Source organism: Argentina anserina, chromosome 1 (genome assembly GCF_933775445.1).
Source record: "Argentina anserina chromosome 1, drPotAnse1.1, whole genome shotgun sequence".
Lineage (NCBI taxonomy): Eukaryota > Viridiplantae > Streptophyta > Magnoliopsida > Rosales > Rosaceae > Argentina > Argentina anserina.
The window spans coordinates 19,535,865-19,563,204 of record NC_065872.1 but is presented as its reverse complement, the minus strand read 5'-3'; the positions used below and the strand labels follow the sequence as shown (position 1 = coordinate 19,563,204).

General features: G+C 39.7%; 2 protein-coding genes across 2 annotated transcripts; both read left to right on the top strand.

Annotated features, from left to right (window-relative positions):
• Positions 1-283: 283 nt before the first annotated feature.
• On the top strand, positions 284-6,500 carry LOC126786686 (uncharacterized). Its single transcript, XM_050512589.1, has 5 exons — positions 284-1,083; positions 1,165-1,223; positions 1,313-1,441; positions 3,764-3,899; positions 5,854-6,500. Exons 1-5 carry the CDS (start codon positions 385-387, stop codon positions 6,178-6,180), a joined length of 1,350 nt encoding a protein of 449 aa, XP_050368546.1. The 5' UTR covers positions 284-384; the 3' UTR covers positions 6,181-6,500.
• A 17,148-nt stretch (positions 6,501-23,648) lies between these two features.
• Positions 23,649-26,287, top strand: LOC126786814 (microtubule-destabilizing protein 60). The gene is made up of 6 exons (XM_050512749.1): positions 23,649-23,711; positions 23,841-23,906; positions 25,166-25,270; positions 25,358-25,417; positions 25,539-25,633; positions 25,734-26,287. Exons 1-6 carry the CDS (start codon positions 23,679-23,681, stop codon positions 25,843-25,845), a joined length of 471 nt encoding a protein of 156 aa, XP_050368706.1. The 5' UTR covers positions 23,649-23,678; the 3' UTR covers positions 25,846-26,287.
• The last annotated feature ends 1,053 nt before the right edge of the window (positions 26,288-27,340 follow it).

The following is a 27,340-nucleotide window of genomic DNA, read 5'->3' as shown; positions in this document are numbered from 1 at the left end:
GATTAACATGAGAAGATTTTTTTTTGAAAGTTAAAGTAATACCAACCTAGTTCCAAGGGACACGACACAAGTCACAAGACGTCCCATGTTATTCTTTTGTTTTCCTATCGTCGTGTCCGAACTTAAAAGAGCTCATTTCATTTTCCTTGCCGATATATCGGTTACCTGGCAGAAGAAAAAAACTACAGAAAAAGAAACAAGATGACGAAGCAGAACTACTTTGAGCTCAACAAAACCAAGAAAAGGGAAAGAAAAAGAGCAGAAAAAAGGCCTGAGGACTGATTCACTGTGAGACTCAACCCAAATAACAACCTGCCTTGTTCCCATCACCAATTCCTTTTCTAGATTCTACAGACCTTTCCGCCGCCTCCGCCGCAGTCAGCAATGTCCGTTCTCTGCGGCGCCGAGTGCGTCATGCTGCTGGGCTGCACGCGCTGGCTCTGGCGCCGCTGCACCCACGTCGGCTCCGACGACAGCGACACCTGGACCCTCGCCACCGCCGGCGAGTTCGACCCCGTCCCCCGCCTCTGCCGCCTCGTCCTCGCCGTCTACGAGCCCGATCTCCGCAACCCCGTCCTCATCCCCAAAGGCGGCCACCGCCTCAACCCCGACTGCATCGTCAAGCGCGTCACCTACGAGCAGACCCTCGGCCACGCGCCGCCCTACCTCATCTACGTCGACCACGACCACCGCCACATCGTCCTCGCCGTCCGCGGCCTCAACCTCGTCAGGGAGAGCGACTACAAGCTGCTCCTCGACAACAAGCTCGGAATGCAGATGTTCGACGGCGGCTACGTCCACCACGGCCTCCTCAAGTCCGCCGTTTGGCTTCTCAATGAGGAAGGCGAGACTCTCAAGCGCCTCTGGCTTGAGAATGGCGCTGATTACGACATGGTCTTCGTCGGCCACTCTTTGGGCTCCGGCGTTGCCGCGTTGCTGACTGTCATTGTGGTCAATCACCGGGACCGCCTCGGCGGCATCCCCCGGAGTAAGGTTCGATGCTATGCTCTTGCTCCGGCGAGGTGTATGTCCTTGAATTTGGCTGTCAAGTACGCCGATGTCATACACTCTGTGGTGCTGCAGGTGAATTAATTTCAGGTTGATTTTGTGTATCTGTGTGATTGGAAAATACACAAAATGTAGATTCTTACTCGGTTTTCGCAGGACGATTTCTTGCCGAGAACTGCTACTCCCTTGGAAGACATATTCAAGTCAATCTTCTGGTTGGTAATTTTTCTATGTTTGACCATTATTTGACTAATTGCATTGTGAATTATTGGAGTAACTATTGATCCCCGGCTGCTTTGGACAGCTTGCCGTGCTTGTTGTTTTTGGTGTGTTTGAGAGATACATTCATACCGGAAGGTAGGAAGCTTAGAGATCCCAGGAGGCTTTATGCACCCGGTAGAATGTATCATATTGTAGAGCGCAAATTTTGCAGGTATTCCACCAGACTCAATATTCAGTCTAAAAAATTTTAGATGCCATTTTGTTGCTATGAACAAGGGCAATGATTTCAATGAGGAATTCAGACATATGTGTTGCCTTACTTGCATTCCTTGCATATATTGTAGCCCTGCACACATTTCAAGTAACTCCTTCACATGGAAATTCATACTGTCTGTACAATCTCAAACCAAGCTCATAGCATATCAACTGGAATTCTATATGAATTCATTGAGATGGATTTTAATCCTCAGTAGCTGCTGCAGCTTGACCCACAGGCCTAGAATTTAAGATCAAGTGTGTAATTTTACATACTATGATGAAGAAGAGTGACCAGACTCTTTAGGTTTTACCTAGGAAATCGATGCTCGGTACTTTTTCATAACACCTTTCATATAAGCATCTTAGTAGTTCAAATTATATAGAAACTTCGTAATCTTACTTAGACGGGCATCATCCTATAATGTGGAATAAAAGTGGGGTTGACTGGGGATGTGTTGGGCTTCTTTCTACACAACAGAAGAAAAGTGTATATACATAGAGAAAGAGGTGCACATGAATCAAAAGTAGATCAGAGACAATTATCATAGTAAGTCATTTATGGTATGGTAATTATGAACCTAATGAATATGCTTACAAGATCATTATTCCCTTTTTCATTATAAAATCGCCTTAACTGACAGATAATATATATATATATATAGGCGGGTTATAAAGCAGACGTCCGTAACCCGCCGTTAAAGTGCGGACGTCCCGATTCCGGTGGGCACATAAGAGATCACCGGGAGGTGGGTAGTGCGTCTGTGCCGGTCCGCGGAGACCCACGGCTGCCAGAATCTGGAAAATTCAATTTCTGGGCAAATTTTGGCGACTTCGCGATTCCGACCGCCGATGGAGCTCCGGTGGGTACATATGGGATCGCCCTGCCGTGAGGAGTGCGGCTGTGCTGCTCTGGGCCGCTGCTCCGCCTCGCCGCTCTCGATCCTCTCTCTCTCTCTCTCTATATATATATATATATATATTACAAGCTTGCTGACTACTGTATTCCTAGGTAGGTGGGTGTTCTGATAGAATATAGTGATAAAGTAGTAGGTTGTTTCTTTCAATCTTCTCTTAAGTTACCTTCGATTTCCACCATGTATGAGTTATAATTTAGTCATCAAGTAAGCTATTTCAAAGTGTCCATTGATATCCCTACCTATTTCGGCAATATTGGTATTATATTGATAAAGTATCTGGAATACCGGGCATCACTCATTAGCTGTATTTTAAGATAAAATGTCAGATGATCTTAAACCTGATAACCACCTTTTGGATTTGGGTTCCAATTTCTTGTAGTGCCTTATTGAGTGGGAGCAATAAGCTTTGGAGAGAACAAGAGGAGATATGTTCCTAGGAAGATGTGTTTTGTCCTCCTTGTGGGTGGGATGGATGGAACAGATAGGATGATCTTTTAGGGAGCTTGTTTCAGGAGGTAAATCACTTATGTAAAGGATCTTGAGTTTTGGCTTTAATATAGGTGTTAGTTTCTTTAAAGTTTAGATTTAGTTCTGTAGAGGATATGTCATTTGATCCAAATGCTTTTATCTTGTGTTTACAGACTTCTCTATTTCATTTATCAATTTGAGAATTAATAGTGGATGTCAGGTTATAGAGACTTCAGAGTAGTCATGCCCCACAACAATATCGTAAACTCCTTATGTTAATAAAGAAGCAATTTTCCCTTTCAAAAAATAAAGGCTGTTTCATTTGAAGGATAACCTTTGGGTCGATGAGTTCTTCCCCCCCCCCCCCCCCCCCCCCTTTCAGAATCTTCTACCACATTATTCTTGTTGAATTAGAAAATAAGAAAGCCAGGATGGCTGAACAATTCATGTTTTATGGTACTATGATCTGTCATGGTGGTTGCCGTAAACAGTATTGAATGTCAAAAGATATATTATCATTGAAAAGTTTCTTTGGTTTAGCAAGACTGTATAGGAGTATGTCTTGGACTGTGGTGGATACATCCTCATGCTAGGCTATGGTCTATAATTGAGAAGAACTTTTGGTTATGTAATAAAAATGGTACCAAAAGAGTTATTATAATGCTCAGCTAAGCAACTGCACTTTTGTGCCTTTCCATCCAATGGAATCACATACTATCAGTGCTCAAAGCTTCACTCTCTTAACGGTGAAGGGCTTCTGCAGTTATATATTTCTGATGATGTTGAATAAAGTCGACTTTTTGAAATGACATGTGGACTAGTGGTACGCTGTTATTAAATTCAGTCAGTTCATCACATCTGTCTTGAGTGTCTCATTCTTTATTTTATAGATGTGGGAGGTATCCTCCAGAGGTCAGAACTGCCATTCCTGTTGATGGGAGATTTGAACATATCGTCTTGTCATGTAATGCTACATCAGATCATGCGATTATCTGGATAGAACGGGAAGCACGGAAGGCTCTAGAAGTAAGTGTAACATAACTTTCATCATTGCATAAGTACATAGATTACCATAACTTGCCATGTGATAATATGAATGGTCATTATAATGCAATTGGATATGAAGTTCCTAATGTCCTATATTCTAACATCTACTCCCTGTTTTCTCATCTTACTATTTAATCTGCAAAATTAAAACATGGTCTTGGACTTCCTGCTTTGCTTGACATACTTACTCGGTTAGCTATCTTGATTGATCAAGAAAAATAGATATCTTGGAGAATAAAATAACCGTCCTGACATTCATATATTTTTGTTGTATGGAATAAGCCAGGCAGCAGATACTTCTGTCTTGACCCTTAAGATTGTCCTGTGATTAAGATAACCTTAGCATAAATATTGATTGTTCAAATTTATCTAGGCATTCAGAGCAGATCACTATGAAAATATGGGGGACAAGAGGAGATAACTATAAGGAAAGGGTAGAGAGTAGCTGTAATCAAAAGTATGATACAAGGTGGATTGAAGAAAAAGCTTGCAATTTTATACAATCAAGACGAAATTTCAATTTTAATTATCTGCCATAGGTAGAAAGATTGTAGTGAACTAAACCCCTGAAGAAACCTGAGCATACAAAAGCGTTATAATGGCTGTGGTATATAAATCAAAGTGCTAAATAGCTCTAGTCTACATAATATATAGTGATATATACAATGTTCTAAATATCTCGATATATCCTCGATATTAAGAAAACGATATGATAAGTTGTTTATCGGTCTATTATATTGGTCAATCCGAAAAATCAAGTTAAAGGGCGATATATCGGTGTTTTTAATTTTTAATTTTTAAAACCACGTTGTTTTGAAAAAATAATTTAAAGAAAATGAAAGATTCGTCGATGGCATTCGATGAAAAAAATTTTAAAAAAAAAGAAAGATTCGTCGATAGCATTCGATGACGAGAGAGTTTATGATGAATGATTAATTCTATTTTTATTAATTAATACTATTTATTTATTTATTTTAATTGTCAAAACAATCAAATATTTTTTGTTTATGAAGTTTATTTGGTATATTTTGAAATATAAGTTTTAATTTCTTAAGTTTATTTGGTATATTTTGAAGTATATGTTTATAAATATATTTAATTTAATTAAAAATTAGCAAAAACGATAAATCTGATATAATCCGATATATCTCGATATATCCCCGTTATATCTTTATTTTATAAAACCGATACGATGCTGATAACCGCTATTTAAACCATTAGATATATATATATATATCTATATATTTGTTGTTTTTGTGAGGAATTGTACATAATGTTTTTAGCATGAGATTACTTTATAGTAGCAGGGGTCACTTTGTTGTGATGGTAAAAATATAAGATCTCATTTATGCCCAATATCATCTACAGAATACCAATTTCAGGTTTTGAATTTTCTAGAATGAGCATTGTGGAACAAGAGATAATAAGTAAAGGACAATTAGGGATCATGTTAGTTTGAGCAGAATAGAGCATTGCGGATTATTATCGTTCTCTTTATTTGTCTCGAGTGTAAATGGTGGAAAGAAACTTTAATTTTTCCGGTCAAATTATTAGGCAAAGCAACTGCTTAAAGGAAAAGGTAACCTTTTCCTTTCTTTTCCGATCACTTGTTTCTTCTTCTGAGACATTGTGAAGGTTGTCCCCTTACATTCTACAGTCAGCAGTGTCTAAATTACATCTTTAGCGGATTACATCAAGCTTTATATAGAGACTTACCGTGATATGTATTCTTCCTTCTTCGTACTGGAAGGCGTAACATAACCAGTTGATACAATGGTGCTTTAAATTTAATCTGTATCCCGTACCTCTGAGCACACTAGCCTATAGGAATCATGCTTTAGAACTAACATGTTTTAATTTGCCTGATTGCAATTGGATTATTTAATTAGCGTTATTTCTGCTTAACAATTTACAATTATTGAATTGTTGTCAGAGAATGAGGGAGAGTAGTTCTGAGACCATAACAACTGCTCCAAAGATACAAAAACTAGAGAGGATGCAGACGTTTGAAAAGGAACACAAAGATGCATTGGAGAGAGCTGTTAGTTTAAATGTGCCTTATGCTGTAACAGCTTCTGAGGTAGCCTCCGAGGATCAAAGACCAGATGAGGCTCCGCAGAGTGAGGCTGAAGATGTGTCGGACACAAAGTCAAAGTCCACAAGCGGAAGGACTAACTGGGATCTTGTGGTTCAAAAGCTATTTAAGAAAACCGAGTCTGGAGATATACAGCTAAATAGGGAATCAAATGCCCTGAAATAGTAACACTTTTATTTTAGCTTTGATTGGCTTCAATTTGAGGTCAGATTTTGTGCATAATTCGTTCGTATTTCTTTCTACTGGTTTCCAGTATGTTCGAGATTATACACCTAAGTTCCAAGCCTCAAATTATCGATCTGCTAGTTGGCTGGTCTTGTAGTTCTGTCTTATGCCTTTTACATTAATATACAATGCTGCAATAGGCTAATGGCGTACAAGGGAGCTTGTATAGTAGGGTGTTTGTACTTGAAGTATTGAAGGAACTGCGAACAATGCTGTTCTTTTCATTTTTGTTGAAATGAATATGTAGATACATTATAGTGCATGCTTTTTTACTAATTAATCATTTCTGTAGCTGTTTGCGGTTATTATTATTATTATTATTATTATTATTATTATTATTATTATTATTATTATTATTTTCTTGCAACAAATCGAGCGCCGAAAATTTTGCAATTAGAAGGCGATCATGATGCGAGCTTTACAATCAAAATGATTGAGACAGCTGGTATTAAGACGAGTAGATGATAGCTGATGCTTGTTGAAATAATATGTCATACAACATGGTGTTAGTGATTGATATGAAGGGGTTTCACTCAACCTGTGTGTCTATGGTTGTGGCATGGCTGAAGCATGGTCTACTTGTTGCTACAGTGTTAATACCATACTGTTTTAGTTTTAAGTGGTTTTAATACTGTTGTTTAGTTTCTTACGGTTCTCTTCTACATATTCTAATCTCCTTGTATATCAAAAACTATCAATACAATTTCTAGAGAGAAAATCATCCCAAACAGCTGTGTTGATGTCTTTGTTTTTCCACATGGTATCAGAGCAGGATCATTAGTATCCTGCCTCTGCTTCCGATTCTCTTTGGTTTGTAAGACTGTTTTTTTTGTGCTCATTTTGTTGTTTAGTTTAATCATGACAAAAGAAACTTCTTCATCTGTTAATCCCTTTGGTACTGTTTCCAATTCTAGTTCTATATCCTCAGACAATGATGGAAACACAAACCAATGTCTCTGTTCTGCATTATTGAATCAGTTCAACTATCTGAACTGGTCTAGAGCTGTAACTTTGGCTCTTGGAGGCAAACAGAAGCTTGGTTATATCTATGGGACTGTTGTTATTCCAGATATTGGATCTGATCAGTTTACTAATTGGCTTAGCAATGATCAACTGGTTCGAGCATGGCTTATCAATTCCATGGAGCCTGACATGGCAGGTATCTTCAACTTTTCCTCTTCAGCAAGTTCTATGTGGAAAGATATTGAGGATTTTTATGGAAATCAAAATAATGCTGCTCGAGTTTTTCAGTTAAAAAAGGATATTGCTAGTCTTCAGCAAGAAGGTAATTCTTTTGTTCAGTATCTTGGAAAGTTAACTAGCATGTGGAATGAACTTGATCTTTATAGACCTCATACTGTTGATGGTACTATCTTGCTTAAACGAGCTGAAGAAGATAAGATATTTCAATTCCTTGCTAATCTCAGTCCAGATTATGAAGATTTGAGAAGTCATATTCTCATGAATTCTGAACTTCCTTCTTTTAGAACCGTCTGCAGTACTGTACGAAGAGAGGAGACTAGAAGGATGGTTATGAATCTTGAGGTAAAGTCAAGTCATGCTGAGTCAAGTGCATATATCTCCAGTTTCAAACATGCTGATAAAGGGATGAAGACTGGCGGAAAATGTACTCATTGTGGTGGTAATCATTTTAGAGATAAATGCTGGATTTTGTTTCCAGAGCTTAAGGTTAAGTATTTGGAAGAAAAAGCCAAGAAAGACCTCAAGGGTAAAGCATGGAACAGCAGTGGTCACAAAGCTAATTTGGTTACTACTCCTTCAAAGCTTGGTGTATCTGTGGATTTTACAACAAATCCATGTGCTCTAATTAATGATTTTTCAGTGTATCTTCAACAGAAACAGAAAATTGGTGGAGGTAGTAGTGAAAATCACATGGCCTTGTTGAGCAATTTTGCCGATTTCCTTGCTGAAGCTGATCATGTGAAGAACAGTGATATTTCAGGTATCTTGACTGCCTTTAAAACTGCACTTCAAGTAAATGCTGAGAATAATTATTGGGTTATAGATTCTGGAGCCACAGATCACATGACAAATAAACTTGAGAATTTACATGATTTTAAAAAATTATATTCACATGTTTCTGTTGCAAATGGGAAGGGTGCTACAGTTTTAGGAAAAGGGAAAATTAAGTTATTTTCTGATCAAATAGAGTCAGAAGCTCTATATATTCCTTCATTTCCCTTCCAATTGTTGTCTGTGGGTAGAATCATTAGAATCCTTAATTGTCTAGTCATTTTCTCTCCTCATAGTGTAATTTTTCAGGATATCAACACCAAGAAGAAGATTGGTGAAGGGTTTTTTTTGAATGGCCTGTACTACATTTCTAAACCTTCTCAGGCGTTTCAAGTCTCTTCCTGTAGAAATCCCGAGACACAACTTTGGCATCACCGTTTAGCTCTTCCATCAGAAAAAGTGTTGTCCATTTTGTTTCCTTCTATTAGTCAAGAAATCAAGAACTGTGAAGTGTCTCACTTCTCCAAGCTTACTAGGTTGCCTTTCAATTCCTCTGTTTCTAGGGCTTGTAATCTATTTGAAACCATCCATTCAGACATTTGGGGATCTATTCTAGAATTCTTTGATGGATTTAGATATTTTGTAATCTTTATTGATGATTTTACTAGGATTACATGGTTGTATTTATTGAAATTCAAGAGTGAAGTGTTTGATGTTTTCAAAAACTTCCATGATCTTGTCAATACTCAATTCTCATCCAAAATTAAAATTTTAAGATCTGATAATGGCTCAGAATATATGTCTCACAAGATGTCTCAGTTTTTGAACACAAATGGTATAATTCATCAAACTAGTTGTGTTGGAACTCCTCAACAAAATGGTGTTGCTGAAAGGAAAAATAGAGACTTACTTCAAAAGACCAGGGCAATGATGTTTCATGCTAATGTTCCCAAGAAATTTTGGTCACAAGCTGTACTCACTGCAACCTACATCATTAATAGACTGCCAAGTAGAGTTTTGAATGCTAAATCCCCTCTTGAAGTTTTGAAAGATAGAAAGATTGATCTGTCTCACTTGAGGATTTTTGGTTCTGTGTGTTATGTCCATGTTCAAGCCAAAAATAGAGATAAACTTGATCCTAGAGCAGTCAAATGTGTTTTTCTGGGATATTCATCCACTCAGAAAGGATATTGCTGTTATGATCCAATTGCAAAGAAAAAATTTGTTTCCAGGGATGTGAAGTTTGATGAGTCAACTCCTTATTTTTCTGAGAAATTGGATATTAGCTCTCAGGAGGAGTTTTATAAAGATCTTTTTCCTTCAGCAAACATAGGTACTGATGTGAATATCAGTAACTATCCTAATTTGTCCAGGAATAACAGTAATTTTGGATCTCATCCAGTTTTTGATGAAGTTGATGATGGAAATGTGCAATTCCAACAACAAGAAGGTGATGTTGACCAACCTGGTGCTGTTGTTGACCAAGCTGATATACATGTTCTGCCTAGGAGAAATCATGTTCGCATCAGAAACCCTCCAGTTAGGCATAAGGACTATGTGTCATATACTTCCAAGTACCCAATGGCACAATATATGAGCTGTAAGAAATTTTCTAATGCTCATAATGCTTTTTTAAGTGCAATTGATGATTGCATTGAACCACAAACTTATCAAGAGGCCAGTAAGCATGATGTGTGGAGACAAGCAATGAATGCAGAACTTAAAGCATTGGATGAAAATCATACTTGGAGCATTGTTAAGCTTCCTGAAGGCAAGAATGCAGTTGGCAGTAGATGGATTTACAAAACTAAGCTTCATGCAGATGGGACTTTGGAAAGGCATAAGGCTCGAGTGGTTGCTCGTGGTTTCACTCAGACTTATGGTGTAGACTATAAAGAAACATTTGCTCCTGTGGCTAAAATGAACACTGTAAGAGTGTTGTTGTCTATTGCAGTAAATCAGAACTGGTCTTTACATCAAATGGATGTAAAAAAAAAATGCTTTTTTACATGGAGAATTGCAAGAAGAAGTGTATATGAAGCTCCCTCCTGGACATGATCAATATTGTCAACCTGATGTTGTCTGTAAGCTGCACAAAGCCATATATGGTTTGAAACAATCCCCCCGAGCTTGGTATGCTAAGCTTAGTTCAGTTCTTGAAGATATTAGTTTTACAAGAAGTAATGCAGACTCCTCTTTGTTTGTCAGAAACAGTAGTGCTGGAAAATTAATGGTGCTTATTTATGTGGATGATATTATTATTACTGGTGATAGTAGTGATGAAATCTGTTCTCTTAAACATTCTCTTCAGGCTAAATTTGCTATGAAGGATCTTGGAGCTCTCAAATATTTTTTGGGAATCGAAATGGCTTCTTCTTCAAAAGGATTGTTCTTATGTCAGAGAAAATATGTGCTTGAATTACTGAAAGAAGCAAAAATGCTCGAGTGCAAACCAGCTAGAACTCCTCTTGACAGTAAGCTTGTGCTTGATTGTGAAGGTACATCTCTCTCCAATATCAGCTACTATCAGAGGCTAGTGGGAAAATTGATTTATCTCACTATTACTAGACCTAATATTTCTTATGCAGTCAGCATAGTCAACCAATTCATGCATGCTCCTATAGATTATCATTTGAGTATTGTGAATCGTATTCTGAGGTATCTTAAAGGTTCTGTTGGTAGGGGAATTATTCTCAGAAATAATGGTCACAGTAGCATTGTTGGATTTGTTGATGTTGATTGGGCAGGAAATGCAATTGACAGAAAAAGTACCACTGGCTTTTGCACATTTGTTGGAGGAAATCTTGTCACTTGGAGGAGTAAAAAGCAAAGCGTGGTTGCAAGGTCCAGTGCTGAGGCTGAATATAGAGCTATGGCTTCTGTTTCATGTGAATTAATTTGGCTTAAAAGTCTGTTGTTTGATCTTGGTTTTACATCAGCTGCACCTATCTCGCTTCACTGTGACAACCAAGCTGCAATGTATATTGCGTCTAATCCTGTGTTTCATGAGCGCACAAAGCATATTGAAGTAGATTGTCACTTCATCAGATCACAAGTGCAAGCTAAAGTTATTCAGACAGTCTACACTAGAAGTGAAGATCAACTTGCTGATATCTTCACTAAGTCCCTTGCATCTGCACATTTTTTGAAAATTCTCAGCAAGCTTGGATCTATCAACCTTCTAGATCCAGCCTGAGGAGGAGTGTTGAAATAATATGTCAGACAACATGGTGTGTAGTGATTGATATGAAGGGGTTTCACTCAACCTGTGTGTCTGTGTCTTCAGCATGGTTGTGGCATGGCTGAAGCATGGTCTACTTGTTGCTACAGTGTTAATACCATACTGTTTTAGTTTTAAGTGGTTTTAATAGTGTTGTTTAGTTTCTTACGGTTCTCTTCTACATATTCTAATCTCCCTGTATATCAAAAACTATCAATACAATTTCTAGAGAGAAAATTATCCCAAACAGCTGTGTTGATGTCTTTGTTTTTCCACAATGCTCTAACTTGATCGTATGCCTCCTTTGTAGATATGTACGTAAGTTTCAAATTTTCGAACCAAAGATAATGTAGTGTTGTACGGGCTGATGTGCGATTAATAAGATGATTAGCGTTAGACAGGCTGCCAAACTTTGTGTCTAAAAGCATAGTAAAAGACTAATAATCATGGAATCCGAGACTTCAAGTTTAAGCTTGCACTTTTGATTAGTTAGAGTTTGGATCCCCCATACAAATGACCTAACTAACTTAATTAATGACATGCTACTTAACCATGATAAACCAGAAAGCTCTGATTGAAGGGTTTTACTTACTACTACAAATCACAGTTGGCCTCTAGTCCTATTGGTTGGTTAACGGCTTTAATAAGAAATATTCTGAAAACTACGGGTGACTAACAACCTCTTCAATTTGGAGTGCTGTAGCTCTTATTAAAGCAGTGACATATAGCGACGGCCTACTCACCTGTTCAACGGTTTCACGATGCATGAGAGAGCTCATTGAAGGATGAATCGACTGGATAAGTTAATTGCTAAAACATTACAGCACAACTTTTGTGCGGAGGAAGTTATCATGACGGATCCAAGGTCGATCGGTTCTGCAATCTTGATCGTATTCGTATGACATTTTTGTAACAATCAGCTTGTAATAACCCTAAATTTCAAACAATTTTAAGTTTGATTTGAATTCTATAAAATTTGGAATTTTAATATGAATGAATGTGATTGGTCGTGATGTTATAAAACGAGCGACGGATACGTTCTCGGAACGTTTAATTTGAAAACGTTACGTTTCCGCAACGTATATATCGACTTTTATTCCGTCGATCGGTTGCGAAAACTTCCTTCACGAAAGTTGTAGAGCTCGTCAATACGAATTCGAGAGTATATGACGCATTCTAATCGGACGACGTATGTAAAAGTTATTAACGACGGAAGTTAGTTTCCGATTTTGGGGGGGGTATAAAAGGAAGTGTTTTAGAGCTAGGGTTTCCATAATTGGAAACCCTTTCATTCCTCACTCACTCCGCCGCTCTCACCTCTCTCCCTCGGTTCTCTCTCTTCCTTGGTTCTCTCTCTCCCCGACCTCCTCTCCCTCTCGACCCCGAGCCATCTCCCATCTCCCCTCTCCCATCTCCCTTCTTCAATCTCCCTCTCCCTCTCGACCCGAACTCTCTATTTCTCTCTCGCCTCATCCCCGATCCCACGCGAAAGATCGAAGCTCGGGGGCCTCAACGCCGTGCTCCCCCATCGTCGACGAGCTCGGGCAAGCTCGCCACCACCCCTCCTCACCCTGGAACCCCCGCGCCAAAGGATTGAGCCTCGAGTCACCGTACCTCCACTGCTGCTCGACCTCCTCCACCGGCACCTCAAGTCGATTCAAGGTTCAAGGTAAGGATAGATGATTTTGATGTTGTGCGTGTGCTTGTCTGTTGATTTGAGGGTGATTGGGAGATTAGGGATTCGATTTGGAGAGATTGGGGAAGAAATCGGCAGTGAAAGAGGGTGGGAGATACCGCCGCCTAGAGGCGGCGCGTGAGGAGGCTAGGGATAGCCTAGGGGTAGGCGGAGGCCGTAGGAAGATAGAGGAGGAGGAGGGGGAGAGTTTAGGCACGGCGGTGGCATCACACGCGCAGAAGGGTATTTTGGTAATTTACTTAAATGTAAATGTAAATTTTATTTACGACGGTAAATGTAATTAAATTTTACCTTCGGTAAATGTAAATATAAATTACTTTCAGTAAATGTAAAAAGTAATTTGTAAAAAAGTAATTTAGTAAATTTTATTTACTGAGATTGTATTTACTTTTAAACAGTACGTATACGTACAGAAATACGTATATAATATTTATACGTACAGAAATACGTATAGAATATTTATACTTACAGAAATACGTATATAATATTTATACGTACAGAAATACGTATATAATATTTATACGTACAGAAATACGTATTAATGATATATTTGTACAGTAACCGTGAATAGTAACAGTGAACAGTAACTTCGTAAAACCGAAAATTGCTGAACAGTATCCGATTATTACTGTTTCGGCATTTAAAGGTTTACGAAACGATTCTAAATTCTTTTCTTATCTTTTCAAGGTGATCATTAAATCGAGGAAAGGAATTATCTTCGGGAATTGTGGAATTACGCTCAAGTCAATAAGGTGAGTAAAATCTCACTTATTTACGAATCTACCCTCGCGGTGATTCAAGATTTTACAAGAGTTTTTAATATTGAATTACGACATGTATACGATATAGTGGATTACATATATATTGTATAAATGGTAATAAGTACATATATATATAGTTTGCTATATTATATACTGTTATGAATTCATTGCAATTGGTCATTTCGATGACGAGAATTAAATATTGAGCATGTGATTTGATTTTTGTACAATAAGATGTGAGATTATTGTACGTGTTTGGCAAATCGGAACCTAGCCTTTGGCCGGGCGAAAATTACGATACAGTTAGAGCTCTAGTCTGTCTGCCTTAGTACTGCATGTGAGGTAACGAGTGGTTATCTGCTCATGGGTACTCAGTTTATTTTGGATGTTGGGTAGCGGGTGGCTATCCAATATCAACGGTGTATTACGAGAGGGGTAACAGATGTGTACCAGCGTTCTTGGTACCCGTATTATAAATGCATTGGGTAACCAGAAGGGTTACTTAATTTCCTCATGAGTGTTTTATTTCATATTTCTTTGGGTCAACCAGATGGGCTGACCATTGACTCATGAGGGCATTTATATTTGTTGTTTTGTGATCTTTCGTATATTTTGATTGCGAATTATATTTTGATTTTACTCATACGAGCTATAAGCTTACCGGGTTTGTGTTTACAATCCCGGTGCACCAATTCGATGGTGTAGGGGATAATTCCGCAGGTGCTGATTAGTGGAGGTTGAGTGACGACTACAGAGACTCGAAGTCGTCCGTATCCTACTTGTGGTGAGGTTTTAGCGTGGATTTGTGTGTAAGAATTTGTGTAATTTCATTTGTGTGATTTGTGAGTGATTTGTGAGGATTATTACATTTCCATTTTATGTATGGAGTATAAATTTGGGTTGTAATAATTGGTTCGTTGAGTTGTATTGAGAACTCAGAATTGATCCGCTGTGACGCTTTAATGATTTCGATTTTATTGAGATTATTTGGTGTTTAATGACTTTGAAATTTTGAGGTTTTAGGCTCGAAATTTTAGGGTCGTTACAGTTGGTATCAGAGTCTAAGTGCGTATTTGGCGATTATCAATATCATCCGGGAGCGATGATCCGACTGCTGGCGGGCACCCATCACATGCTCCTCGGTATTGATATGTCGTTGGGTACGCGAGAGTGTTTTAGGAGCCATACCTAATGGTTTGGTCCTCCGAGAAGTATCGTGATGATACTTCGATGATTCATCTTATCCTGAAATTTCATGTTGATACCTATTGAATCTGTTTTAGTTGAATTCGAGATTTCACAAGTATTGACTAAGTGTTTCGTTGTTTGAAGGTGATGAACGCTGATAAGGGCCGAGGACAGGGCCGAGGACGGGCGAGAGGCCGAGGTCGAGGTAGGACCACAGGCCGAGTCCGCAACGTGGAGAACCTTTATGAGGAGGCTGCTCTACAGGAAGAGCAGGTAGGCCGAGGTCGAGGTAGGACCACAGGTCGAGTCCGCAACGTGGAGAACCTTTATGAGGAGGCTGCTCCACAGGAGGAGCAGGTTGAGCCAGCTCCTGCGGTTAGAGATGACGGTCGAGTGTTGAAGCTGATCAAGGATATTAGTGCACTGTCAGCGCCGACCTTTCATGGGGGACTAGATCATATGGTAGCTGACCATTGGATCGAGGGTATGGAGACTTATTTTGAGATGATAGAGTGCACAGAGATTGAGAAGAGAAAGATAGCTACATTCTTTCTCAAGGGTGATGCTCTAGATTGGTGGAAGAGCATGAGACAGACTGTGGATGTGTCTACATTCACATGGGGAGGTTTCACCACCATATTCCGAGAGAAGTATTTTCCAGCCTCAGTACATGAGGACTTAGAGTTGGAGTTTCTGGCATTGGTACAGGGAGACATGACCATTAGAGAGTATGATGCTCGATTCTCGCAGCTGTATCGGTATGTCAGGCCTATGGGTACGACTGCTTTAGCTCAGAAGTATCAACGTGGGCTGAAACAAGAGTACAAGACCATGATATCAGTCCTTTGCCTGACTTCACGGGAGCAGATATTTGAGAGTGCTATGAGTTTGGAGCAAGCAGAGAAGACTCAAGCAGGTGATGTGGGGAACAGAGATGAAAAGGGAAAAGGCAAGGCAATCTATACAGGTAGCGAGCACTCAGGGCCGAAGGATAGGTCATGGAAGAGGCCAAGACCCCACTATCAGGCCCCGACAAGGGCACCACACCTAGCTATCAGGGCAGCACCATTCAGACCATTGGCAGTGGTGAGGTGTTACGGCTGCAACGAGATGGGACATTACGCCTCAGCATGCCCGAAACCGAAGAGAGCAGGATGCCACCGGTGCGGGCAAGTGGGACACATCGCTCGAGATTGTACCCGACCACTTCAGGGTAGGCAGGAACGGCCACAGAGACAGCTACCAGCGGGCCAAGCTAGAGTGTTCGCAGTGGGTCAGCGAGACACAGGAGTGGAAGGTACATTATCACTGTTTGACTACCTTGCTAGAGTATTGTTCGATATGGGAGCATCGCATTCATTCATTGCTAGTTCGGTAGTAGAGATGCTAGGATTGATTCCTACACCTCTTGGGGACGCCTTATGTGTCACTTCACCCCTTGGAGTGTCACTTGAGTTAGAGACAATCTGCAAAGCTTGTCCTATTTTGATTGGAAGTAGAGAGTTCTCTGCTTCGTTGATTGTGATTCCGGACCACACTTATGATGTGATCTTGGGAATTGATTGGTTGAGACCACAGCATGCTGTGATTGATTGTTTTGACATGGTAGTGTCCTTTCATAGACCCGGAGAGCCAGTGTTTCGTTATCGTTGCCTCAAGTCTGATAACGCCATGAGATCAGGAGTTTTGGCACATGTGGAGTCAGTGGATCAGAAAGTATCTATCGCAGACATTGTGGTAGTATCTGAGTTTGGTGAAGTGTTCCAAGAGATACCGGGGCTACCTCCTCGAAGAGTGGTAGATTTCTGCATTGATGTAGTACCCGGTACAGCACCTGTGTCAAAGGCGCCATATAGAATGGGGCAGAATGAACTTAAGGAGCTGAAGGTGCAGATCGATGAGCTATTAGACCGAGGGTTCATTAGACCTAGCGTTTCACCTTGGGGAGCACCTGTTTTGTTTGTGAAGAAGAAAGATGGTTCTCTGCGGTTATGTGTGGACTACAGAGAGCTGAACAAGGTGACCATCAAGAATAGGTATCCCTTATCTAGGATTGATGACTTGTTCGATCAGCTCAAAGGTGCTACGGTGTTCTCTAAGATTGATTTGAGATCCGGTTATCATCAACTCAGAGTGAAGGAAGAAGATATATCGAAGACAGCCTTCAGGACCCGGTATGGACATTATGAGTTTGTCGTCATGCCATTTGGTCTAACGAATGCACCAGCTGTCTTTATGAGTTTGATGAACCAAGTATTTAGCCCGTACTTGGATGAGTTCGTTGTGGTGTTCGTGGATGACATTCTGATATACTCCAAGACACAAGAAGAACATGTGGTGCATCTGAGAACAGTGTTGCAGACCTTGAAGGAGGCGAGACTGTATGCCAAGCTAGAGAAGTGTGAGTTCTGGAAAGAAGAGGTCAAATTCCTTGGTCATGTTGTCTCAAAAGATGGAGTACTAGTGGACCCGTCAAAGGTAGAGGCAGTAAAGAATTGGAGTCGTCCAAAGAACCCTACGGAGATACGTAGTTTCCTCGGTTTGGCAGGATACTACAGGAGGTTTATCGAGGGGTTTTCTAGTATTGCATCTTCATTGACCAAGTTGACCAAGAAAGATACTCCGTTCGTGTGGACGGATGCATGTGAGGAAGCATTCAGCAAACTAAAGACTAGACTGACCACAACTCCAGTGTTGACAATTCCTTCTAGTGGTGGTGGCTATGTCATTTACAGTGATGCTTCGCTCCAAGGTTTGGGTTGTGTGTTGATGCAGCATGGAGGAGTTGTCGCTTATGGCTCGAGACAGTTGAATATTCATGAGAAGAATTATCCGACACACGACCTAGAGCTTGCGGCAGTTGTGTTTGCCCTGAAGATTTGGAGACATTACTTGTATGGAGAGAAGTTTCAACTCTTTTCAGATCATAAGAGTTTGAAGTACTTGTTTTCTCAGAAGGAGCTGAACATGAGACAGAGGAGATGGATGGAACTCCTCAAGGATTATGACTTCACATTAGAGTACCACCCGGGGAAGGCAAATGTGGTGGCCGATGCCTTGAGCAGGAAACCGAGAGGCGTGGTGGCCTCCCTTATGGTCCAGGAATGGTTCATGCTCGAAACTGCATCGGAGTTTGATTTAGTACCATCGGGAGGAGAACCAAGGGTTTTCCTTGGTAGTGTCACGGTGCAACCCACATTGATCACGAGGATCATACAGGGTCAGGCTCGGGATCGACTCTCTCAAGCTAAGTTGGCAGATCTTGTAGTTGATACGCTTGATGAGTGCCCTTCTGAGTGGAGAGTTAGACCCGATGGAGGGTTGAGGTTTGGGGCAAGATTGTGTGTCCCAGATTTTGATGATCTTCGGGAGGAGGTCCTTCGTACAGCACATCGATCACGTTATACCATTCATCCAGGGAACACCAAGATGTACAATGACCTATGCAGACAATTCTGGTGGAACGGTATGAAGAAAGATGTAGCAGAGTTTGTATCGAAGTGCCTTACATGTCAGCAAGTGAAAGCAGAACATCAACGACCAGCTGGCATGTTGAAACCACTGACTATTCCTCTTTGGAAGTGGGAGCAGATATCGATGGATTTTGTGACCGGATTACCTAGATCGAAGAAGGGTCACGATGCCATATGGGTGATTGTCGATCGGTTGACGAAGTCGGCACATTTTCTCCCAGTGTCGATGAAGTACTCAGTGGACGTGCTTGGGAAGCTATATGTGGATGAGGTAGTGAGACTTCATGGTGCTCCAGTTTCTATTGTTTCTGATAGAGATGCGCGTTTCACTTCGAAGTTCTGGGGTGGTTTGCAGAAGGCGATGGGCACCACCTTGGATATGAGTACAGCTTTTCACCCTCAGACCGATGGACAGACGGAAAGGGTGAATCAGGTGATGGAAGACATGTTGAGAGCATGTGTGCTGGATTTCAAGGGTAGTTGGGAAGACCATTTGAGATTGATTGAGTTTGCCTACAACAACAGCTACCATTCTAGCATCGGCATGGCACCTTATGAGGCACTTTATGGTAAACCATGTCGATCTCCGATCTGTTGGGCCGAAGTTGGTGATGAGGCACTGATGGGTCCAGAGGTGGTTCAGGAAACCACGGAGAAGATCTCGATTATTCGAGATAGAATCCGGACCGCTCAGAGTAGACTGAAGAGCTATGCAGACTTGAAGAGGAGACATGTGGAATTTGAGATCGGTGATCATGTGTTCTTGAAAGTTTCACCTATGAGAGGTGTAGTGAGATTCGGCAAGAAAGGAAAGTTGGCACCGAGGTACGTTGGGCCCTTTGAGATACTTGAGAAGGTGGGCGAACTAGCATATCGACTAGCCTTGCCTACTAGCATGTCGGGCGTTCACAACGTCTTCCACATTTCCATGCTGAGGAAGTATGTACCGGATGAGTCACATGTGATCGATCATAGCACCATTGAAGTGAAGGAAAATGCCACATTTGTTGTCGAGCCGGTTTGTATTCTGGATAGGTCCACAAAGAAGCTTCGGAGGAAAGACGTGGAGCTAGTCAAAGTATTGTGGAGTCACCATGATGAGGGTGATGCATCTTGGGAGCTAGAGTCGGACATGATGATCAGATATCCACAGTTGTTTGCTGAGTGAGTTTGAATTTCGGGACGAAATTCCTTTAAGGGGGGTAGATTGTAATAACCCTAAATTTCAAACAATTTTAAGTTTGATTTGAATTCTATAAAATTTGGAATTTTAATATGAATGAATGTGATTGGTCGCGATGTTATAAAACGAGCGACGGATACGTTCTCGGAACGTTTAATTTGAAAAACGTTACGTTTCCGCAACGTATATATCGACTTTTATTCCGTCGATCGGTTGCGAAAACTTCCTTCATGAAAGTTGTAGAGCTCGTCAATACGTGTTCGAGAGTATGTGACGCGTTCTAATCGGACGACGTATGTAAAAGTTATTAACGACGGAAGTTAGTTTCCGATTTTGGGGGGGGGGGGGGGGTATAAAAGGAAGTGTTTTAGAGCTAAGGTTTCCATAATTGGAAACCCTTTCATTCCTCACTCACTCCGCCGCTCTCACCTCTCTCCCTCGGTTCTCTCTCTTCCTTGGTTCTCTCTCTCCCTGACCTCCTCTCCCTCTCGACCCCGAGCCATCTCCCATCTCCCCTCTCCCATCTCCCTTCTTCAATCTCCCTCTCCCTCTCGACCCGAACTCTCTATTTCTCTCTCGCCTCATCCCCGATCCCACGCGAAAGATCGAAGCTCGGGGGCCTCAACGCCGTGCTCCCCATCGTCGACGAGCTCGGGCAAGCTCGCCACCACCCCTCCTCACCCTGGAACCCCCGCGCCGAAGGATTGAGCCTCGAGTCACCGTACCTCCACTGCTGCTCGACCTCCTCCACCGGCACCTCAAGTCGATTCAAGGTTCAAGGTAAGGATAGATGATTTTGATGTTGTGCGTGTGCTTGTCTGTTGATTTGAGGGTGATTGGGAGATTAGGGATTCGATTTGGAGAGATTGGGGAAGAAATCGGCAGTGAAAGAGGGTGGGAGATACCGCCGCCTAGAGGCGGCGCGTGAGGAGGCTAGGGATAGCCTAGGGGTAGGCGGAGGCCGTAGGAAGATAGAGGAGGGGGAGAGTTTAGGCACGGCGGTGGCATCACACGCGCCTTGGTTGGCGTCGGCGCGTGGGACCCACGCGCGGCCGGCCGGAGACGGCGCGTGTGCCACACGCGCCGCCGTGTGCGGCGGTGTGCTCAATTTTGACAGAAGGGTATTTTGGTAATTATCTTAAATGTAAATGTAAATTTTATTTAGGACGGTAAATGTAATTAAATTTTACCTTCGGTAAATGTAAATATAAATTACTTTCAGTAAATGTAAAAAAGTAATTTGTAAAAGGGTAATTTAGTAAATTTTATTTACTGAGATTGTATTTACTTTTAAACAGTACGTATACGTACAGAAATACGTACAAAATATTTATACGTACAGAAATACGTATATAATATTTATACGTACAGAAATACGTATATAATATTTATACGTACAGAAATACGTATATAATATTTATACCTATAGAAATACGTATATAATATTTATACGTACAGAAATACGTATTAATGATATCTTTGTACATTAACCGTGAATAGTAACAGTGAACAGTAACTTCGTAAAACCGAAAATTGCTGAACAGTATCCGATTATTACTGTTTCGGCATTTAAAGGTTTACGAAATGATTCTAAATTCTTTTCTTATCTTTTCAAGGTGATCATTAAATCGAGGAAAGGAATTATCTTCGGGAATTGTGGAATTACGCTCAGGTCAATAAGGTGAGTAAAATCTCACTTATTTACGAATCTACCCTCGCGGTGATTCAAGATTTTACAAGAGTTTTTAATATTGAATTACGACATGTATACGATATAGTGGATTACATATATATTGTATAAATGGTAATAAGTACATATATATATAGTTTTCTATATTATATACTGTTATGAATTCATTGCAATTGGTCATTTCGATGACGAGAATTAAATATTGAGCATGTGATTTGATTTTTGTACAATAAGATGTGAGATTATTGTACGTGTTTGGCAAATCGGAACCTAGCCTTTGGCCGGGCGAAAGTTACGATACAGTTAGAGCTCTAGTCTGTCTGCCTTAGTACTGCATGTGAGGTAACGGGTGGTTATCTGCTCATGGGTACTCAGTTTATTTTGGATGTTGGGTAGCGGGTGGCTATCCAATATCAACGGTGTATTACGAGAGGGGTAACAGATGTGTACCAGCGTTCTTGGTACCCGTATTATAAATGCATTGGGTAACCAGAAGGGTTACTTAATTTCCTCATGAGTGTTTTATTTCATATTTCTTTGGGTCAACCAGATGGGCTGACCATTGACTCATGAGGGCATTTATATTTGTTGTTTTGTGATCTTTCGTATATTTTGATTGCGAATTATATTTTGATTTTACTCATACGAGCTATAAGCTTACCGGGTTTGTGTTTACAATCCCGGTGCACCAATTCGATGGTGTAGGGGATAATTCCGCAGGTGCTGATTAGTGGAGGTTGAGTGACGACTACAGAGACTCGAAGTCGTCCGTATCCTACTTGTGGTGAGGTTTTAGCGTGGATTTGTGTGTAAGAATTTGTGTAATTTCATTTGTGTGATTTGTGAGTGATTTGTGAGGATTATTACATTTCCATTTTATGTATGGAGTATAAATTTGGGTTGTAATAATTGGTTCGTTGAGTTGTATTGAGAACTCAGAATTGATCCGCTGTGACGCTTTAATGATTTCGATTTTATTGAGATTATTTGGTGTTTAATGACTTTAAAATTTTGAGTTTTTAGGCTCGAAATTTTAAGGTCGTTACACAGCTGAATCATCTCGATGAGTACTCGATCAGCTTGCTTATTACACGTCTTAATTATCTATGGCAAACCATGAGCTCCTTTCTTGGTCTGAAATAATGAGTTGATCTACATATAAAATACCAGAAGTACAAGACCGTATTAAAACGTGAAAATTACAGAGCTGACAGAAGACCCGGCAAATAACTGTGCCAAATTAATTACCATTGTATACAGAGGAATTTGCGATTCTGTGATCTCAGATCTGCGTTTATATTTGCTATCAGTTCAAATAACGTGAATAAAAGTTAGAAAAGAGTTATTGAAAGTTGTCAAGTTAGTAATGTTTTACCAAACAAAATATATCAAGCAATATGACTTCTGTAAATTACTGATGAGAAACTGCATGCATTTCAAATTAAACGCAGAGTAAACATGGAGTCATGCAACTTAAATGGTATAGAATTTGCACATATATGAACATAGACTAATTAACCTGTTGTATATCTGTAGATGGAGTCACAGAATCGCAGCAAAAGTTTATATTAGTACGAGACTGACTTGCCGGACTTGGAAACCCATATATGAAATATGACTGAGTGGCACAGAACACTTGCTAATTAATATGAGTGAGATATTCCTTCAGAATACCCAAACCGGAATACATATACATATACATATATATACATATGCCATAACTTTAGACTTTGACAAGTTCTTACATGTTGATATAAATTATAATGTACGCATGCATGCATGCATGCATTAGGCTATGAATTTAGACAATTCAATCTTACTATGATGATTCGACCTTGAGTACAACCAACACAATTACTAGCTTGCCCATGTAATTAGAAGGCTAAAATATTAGCAAATGGTCCTAATGTAATTGAAGCCAAAACGTTTGGAATTGTGTATGTAATTAGCTAAAATCAAGCGCTTAGAGGAGATCTGAAGGAACTTTAACTTCAGAGCTAGGGTTTGACAATTATATGCACGAGAGAGAGGTTTAATCAGACTGTTTGGTACCTGAGAGGGAGACTAATCATATCCAAGTAAATTAAGCATGCAAAATATATATTATGGAGTACGCACTTTGGTGATGTTGCAACCACAAAAGATTACACTCAAGACCAACCACTATATATACTCTGGATCTGGATCACTACTTTCATGAATTCATCCATAGTATTACGCAGATCTACATGCAATAGCTCTAATTTGTTAAAAATGGAGAAAGCAAACACCAAGGCTAGTCCTAAGGTCGTACTACTACTTTATTTAAGTGCTTAGTTTTCTTCGTCTTTCAGTTTCTACACTTGCTCCCTTGATCAGTAGTAAATTTACATGATATTCTGATTCTGTTTTAATTTCTTGTTTCCTGTATTGAAGTCTGTGAAGAGTACTAGTCCTTCACACTCTGCTGTGAGTTCTTGGAGCTCAAATTCTGGAGTAATGGTGAGACCTGCAACATTCCACCTCGATCGAGCAAGAAATTATCTTAGAAATCATGCAATCTATATATATATATATATATATAATTTTTTTTGAAAATATAAGGTCCAGCTCTACATGCATCGAACATTTGATCTCAGATTCATCCGATTTTTAACTAAACGCAATATGATCGGCTTTACGTACGTGCCTGGAGTCATTTTAATTTCTTCAAACACCACATTTTGATTCATGCATGTCCGATTTCTTTTCTTCGATCATCATCTCTGTAGTAGACCATTATTATCGGTAATTTAGCAATTCGATCGTCCCGCATAATCAAGTGACGAACGCGAAGAGTCTCGAATTAGGAGGAAAGAGAGGAATGGTAGACCGCTAACTTAAGAACGAAGCACTTTATATCAACGAGTTTGTACATACAAACTTGCTAGTTTCCCAGAATTCCAGTAGTAATTAACAGATAGTGAATGAGCCAGGTTGAGAGAATCTAATAATTCATTCTTCATTCTTTTCCTTTTATTTGCCTATCCCTTTATGTAAATTTGGTCAAATCTGGCAAGCCCAGCTTTACATACAAGAAGTACCTTATTTTGCACGTATTCATTTTCATTTAGAACATATTGAGCAGAATAAGTTATCATCCAGTGGCAACACTGTTCTCAGTTTTATGAATATATATATGTCCCTGCCTTTTGGAGTAATGTAGTTCAGTAATATGGCACCTTTCTACTTGACAAAGATCAACCAAAGCAGCTACACGTTTGGTTCATTTTATTTGTTTAGGTTTATAATAAACGTTTCTATCTTTTATTATGAGGTTAAGTTTGGTAAACCTTAACTTCTCATTCATCATGTTACGGAAGTGCTCTCATATATGGTTAGTATTTATTTCTTTATAGTCGTCACATCCTTGTTGGATTAGTGCGGAGTAGTGCGCCATGTCATAATTATGTACTTTTTGCTACTTGGAAGAATATCGATTGCCTTCAGTGACCATAAAGGATCAAGGCAAAGATGTGTAAATGTACAATTCGACGTACTTTGTTATGCCTTAGCTAGATCGGTGATCCTTATGAACATCTTGACTTTATATTGCCTAGCTAGATCGGTACTCTTTCTCCTATATATTTATCCACACATAGCTTATGAACATTAGATATGTTGTAAACGGTTCTGACATGTAGTTTGACGTTTCACTAATCAATTCTCCTTAAAATACTTCCATGGTTTTGTAACTTTGTATCCAATGTACATGAAACTAGGCTTCGTATCAGAGCAAGTCTCCTACGAGAGAAAATACCAAGCCGCAAGATGTTAAACTTCACACTCAAGAAAGGGCAACAAAACGGGCAATGTTCAACTACACAGTGAGTGATTAGTTTTCCTATTCTTCTCAGGATATTGATTTCTTTGATCCGTAAAAACTAAATACATTACTGGATAAGCACATGCAGGTTGCAGCAAAGCTGAGCATCTTGGAGCAGCGGAGAAAGCAAGAGGAGATGTTGCATAAGGTAGGAATGCGTTAAGTTTGACTTGGTACGGTGTGCGTATCAAAAAATCATATACATTAATCTTCTATCTGAAAATTAAGTACTAAAGGACATGGCTCTGATCAATGGAGTAATGCTGCAGATGATAGAAGAAGAAGAGATTCGCTTGCTAAGAAAGGAGATGATTCCAAGGGCTCAACTGATGCCGTATTTTGATAGACCTTTCATTCCTCAGAGGTGATAATCAAACTTCATTTTAGGGTAAGTTCGATCCTTTCTATGGAAAAAAAAAACTAATTTGCTCCCGATATGGTGTTGTTTCTGCTATGTTTTGCAGATCAAGCAGGCCTTTGACAATTCCTAAAGAACCAAGCTTTCGCATGATGAGCAACAAGTGCTTCAGTAATATATCTGGTACCCCAGTCTACAGTTTCCAACAGACTACTTAAGTCCCCCATCAAGTAACTATATTATCGCCATCACCGTGATCACCAACAAGGCCGATTCCAATCTAGAGTGAACTCCTCGCTGATGCTGCGAGCCTCATGCTTGTTCCACTTAAATTCTAGATCCAAATTTCTTCTTGTTTGTCGATCCATTTTTAGTCGCAGATATAATTGGATAGCAGCTGTAATTTAGTTGACCCTGAGGGGAATTTCATGCTAGTATCCTTCAGACTGAAGAATAAAGTACGTAGAGATTTGGTTTCTCTCAAGTGCAAATCCATGTAATTAGTTAATTCTCTACATGTATCAAAGCTCATATCGAGTCTTGAGATGTACGTGCGTGCATCCTGCCTTTGAAAAATCGATCAGTTTGCTAGGGACTTAGGGTACGGTTAAGTAAATTTAAAGTTCATTTGGTTGTTGTAAGTATTGGTATCACATATGATTGTATTCGAACCCGTTAAAAGAAAATGTACGTAGGAAAATACACAAGGGACCTACCCGTATACAGAAGTAACAGAACCTATGCATGCAATTCATAACTGCTTAGCCTTAATTAAAGCCATGGCTACTTACGCAATGCAATTAATTTTAGGTTTTGACTAAGTCGAATAATCACTATTTACCATGCCGTAAGGGCAAGTCCAATGGTGGACCTTAAGGTGGTTTTAGTTTTATTTGAGAAGTTCTCGTCTCCAACAAATAAAAAAAAAAGAGTTTTGGTCATATAAATATAGATTCAAGACTCATTCAAAGTCTCATATATGAGCTAAAACTAAGACCAAGACTAGAACAGTAACACGGGCCTGCAAAATTCTGATGGGCCATAATTGAATTCTTTCCTACGCACTTAGATAGGAGAAGAAAGCCACGCGCATTTATTTTGCTGTTTGTGTGTGCGGATGCGCCAAACACATGTGTGGGGGATAAAATAGCTCCATGCGGATCCAGCTGATGCAATGCTTTTCCTTTTCAATTAATACTGAGTTTTCAACGGTAAAAAAATCAAGGGCTTATATTTATTCAATTCAAATTGGTATGGTGCAGATTTTAAGTTACAAACATTTTCCAACGGACCAAAAAAACATCAAAGGGCTGAGAATTTATGAGAATCAAAATCTAACGACCCTTATTAATTATGATAGGATTAATTCCATTTTTGCCTAAAAAAACAAAAAATTACCAGAAAAAATACTTTTTAAAAAATCTACCCGGTGGAACAGTAATTTTGGTTCTACTCTATAGATATCAACTCATTGTTTCCTAATTCCTCACGTCAAAATCTTATCTCTCTCAATACTTCTCATTTTAAAACTTCCTTCTTGTTCTTGAAATCTTTCTAGAGAAAAAAATGGCACCAAGAGGTACTTCATGGAGACACAATGAAGAAGCTATTCTTTATCATAGGAGCGGCAACAATAAGGAAGATGAGGTCATTATATTAACTATTACATAATTTAGTTATGTCATAAAATTGTGATAACTAGGTTGTGATAAT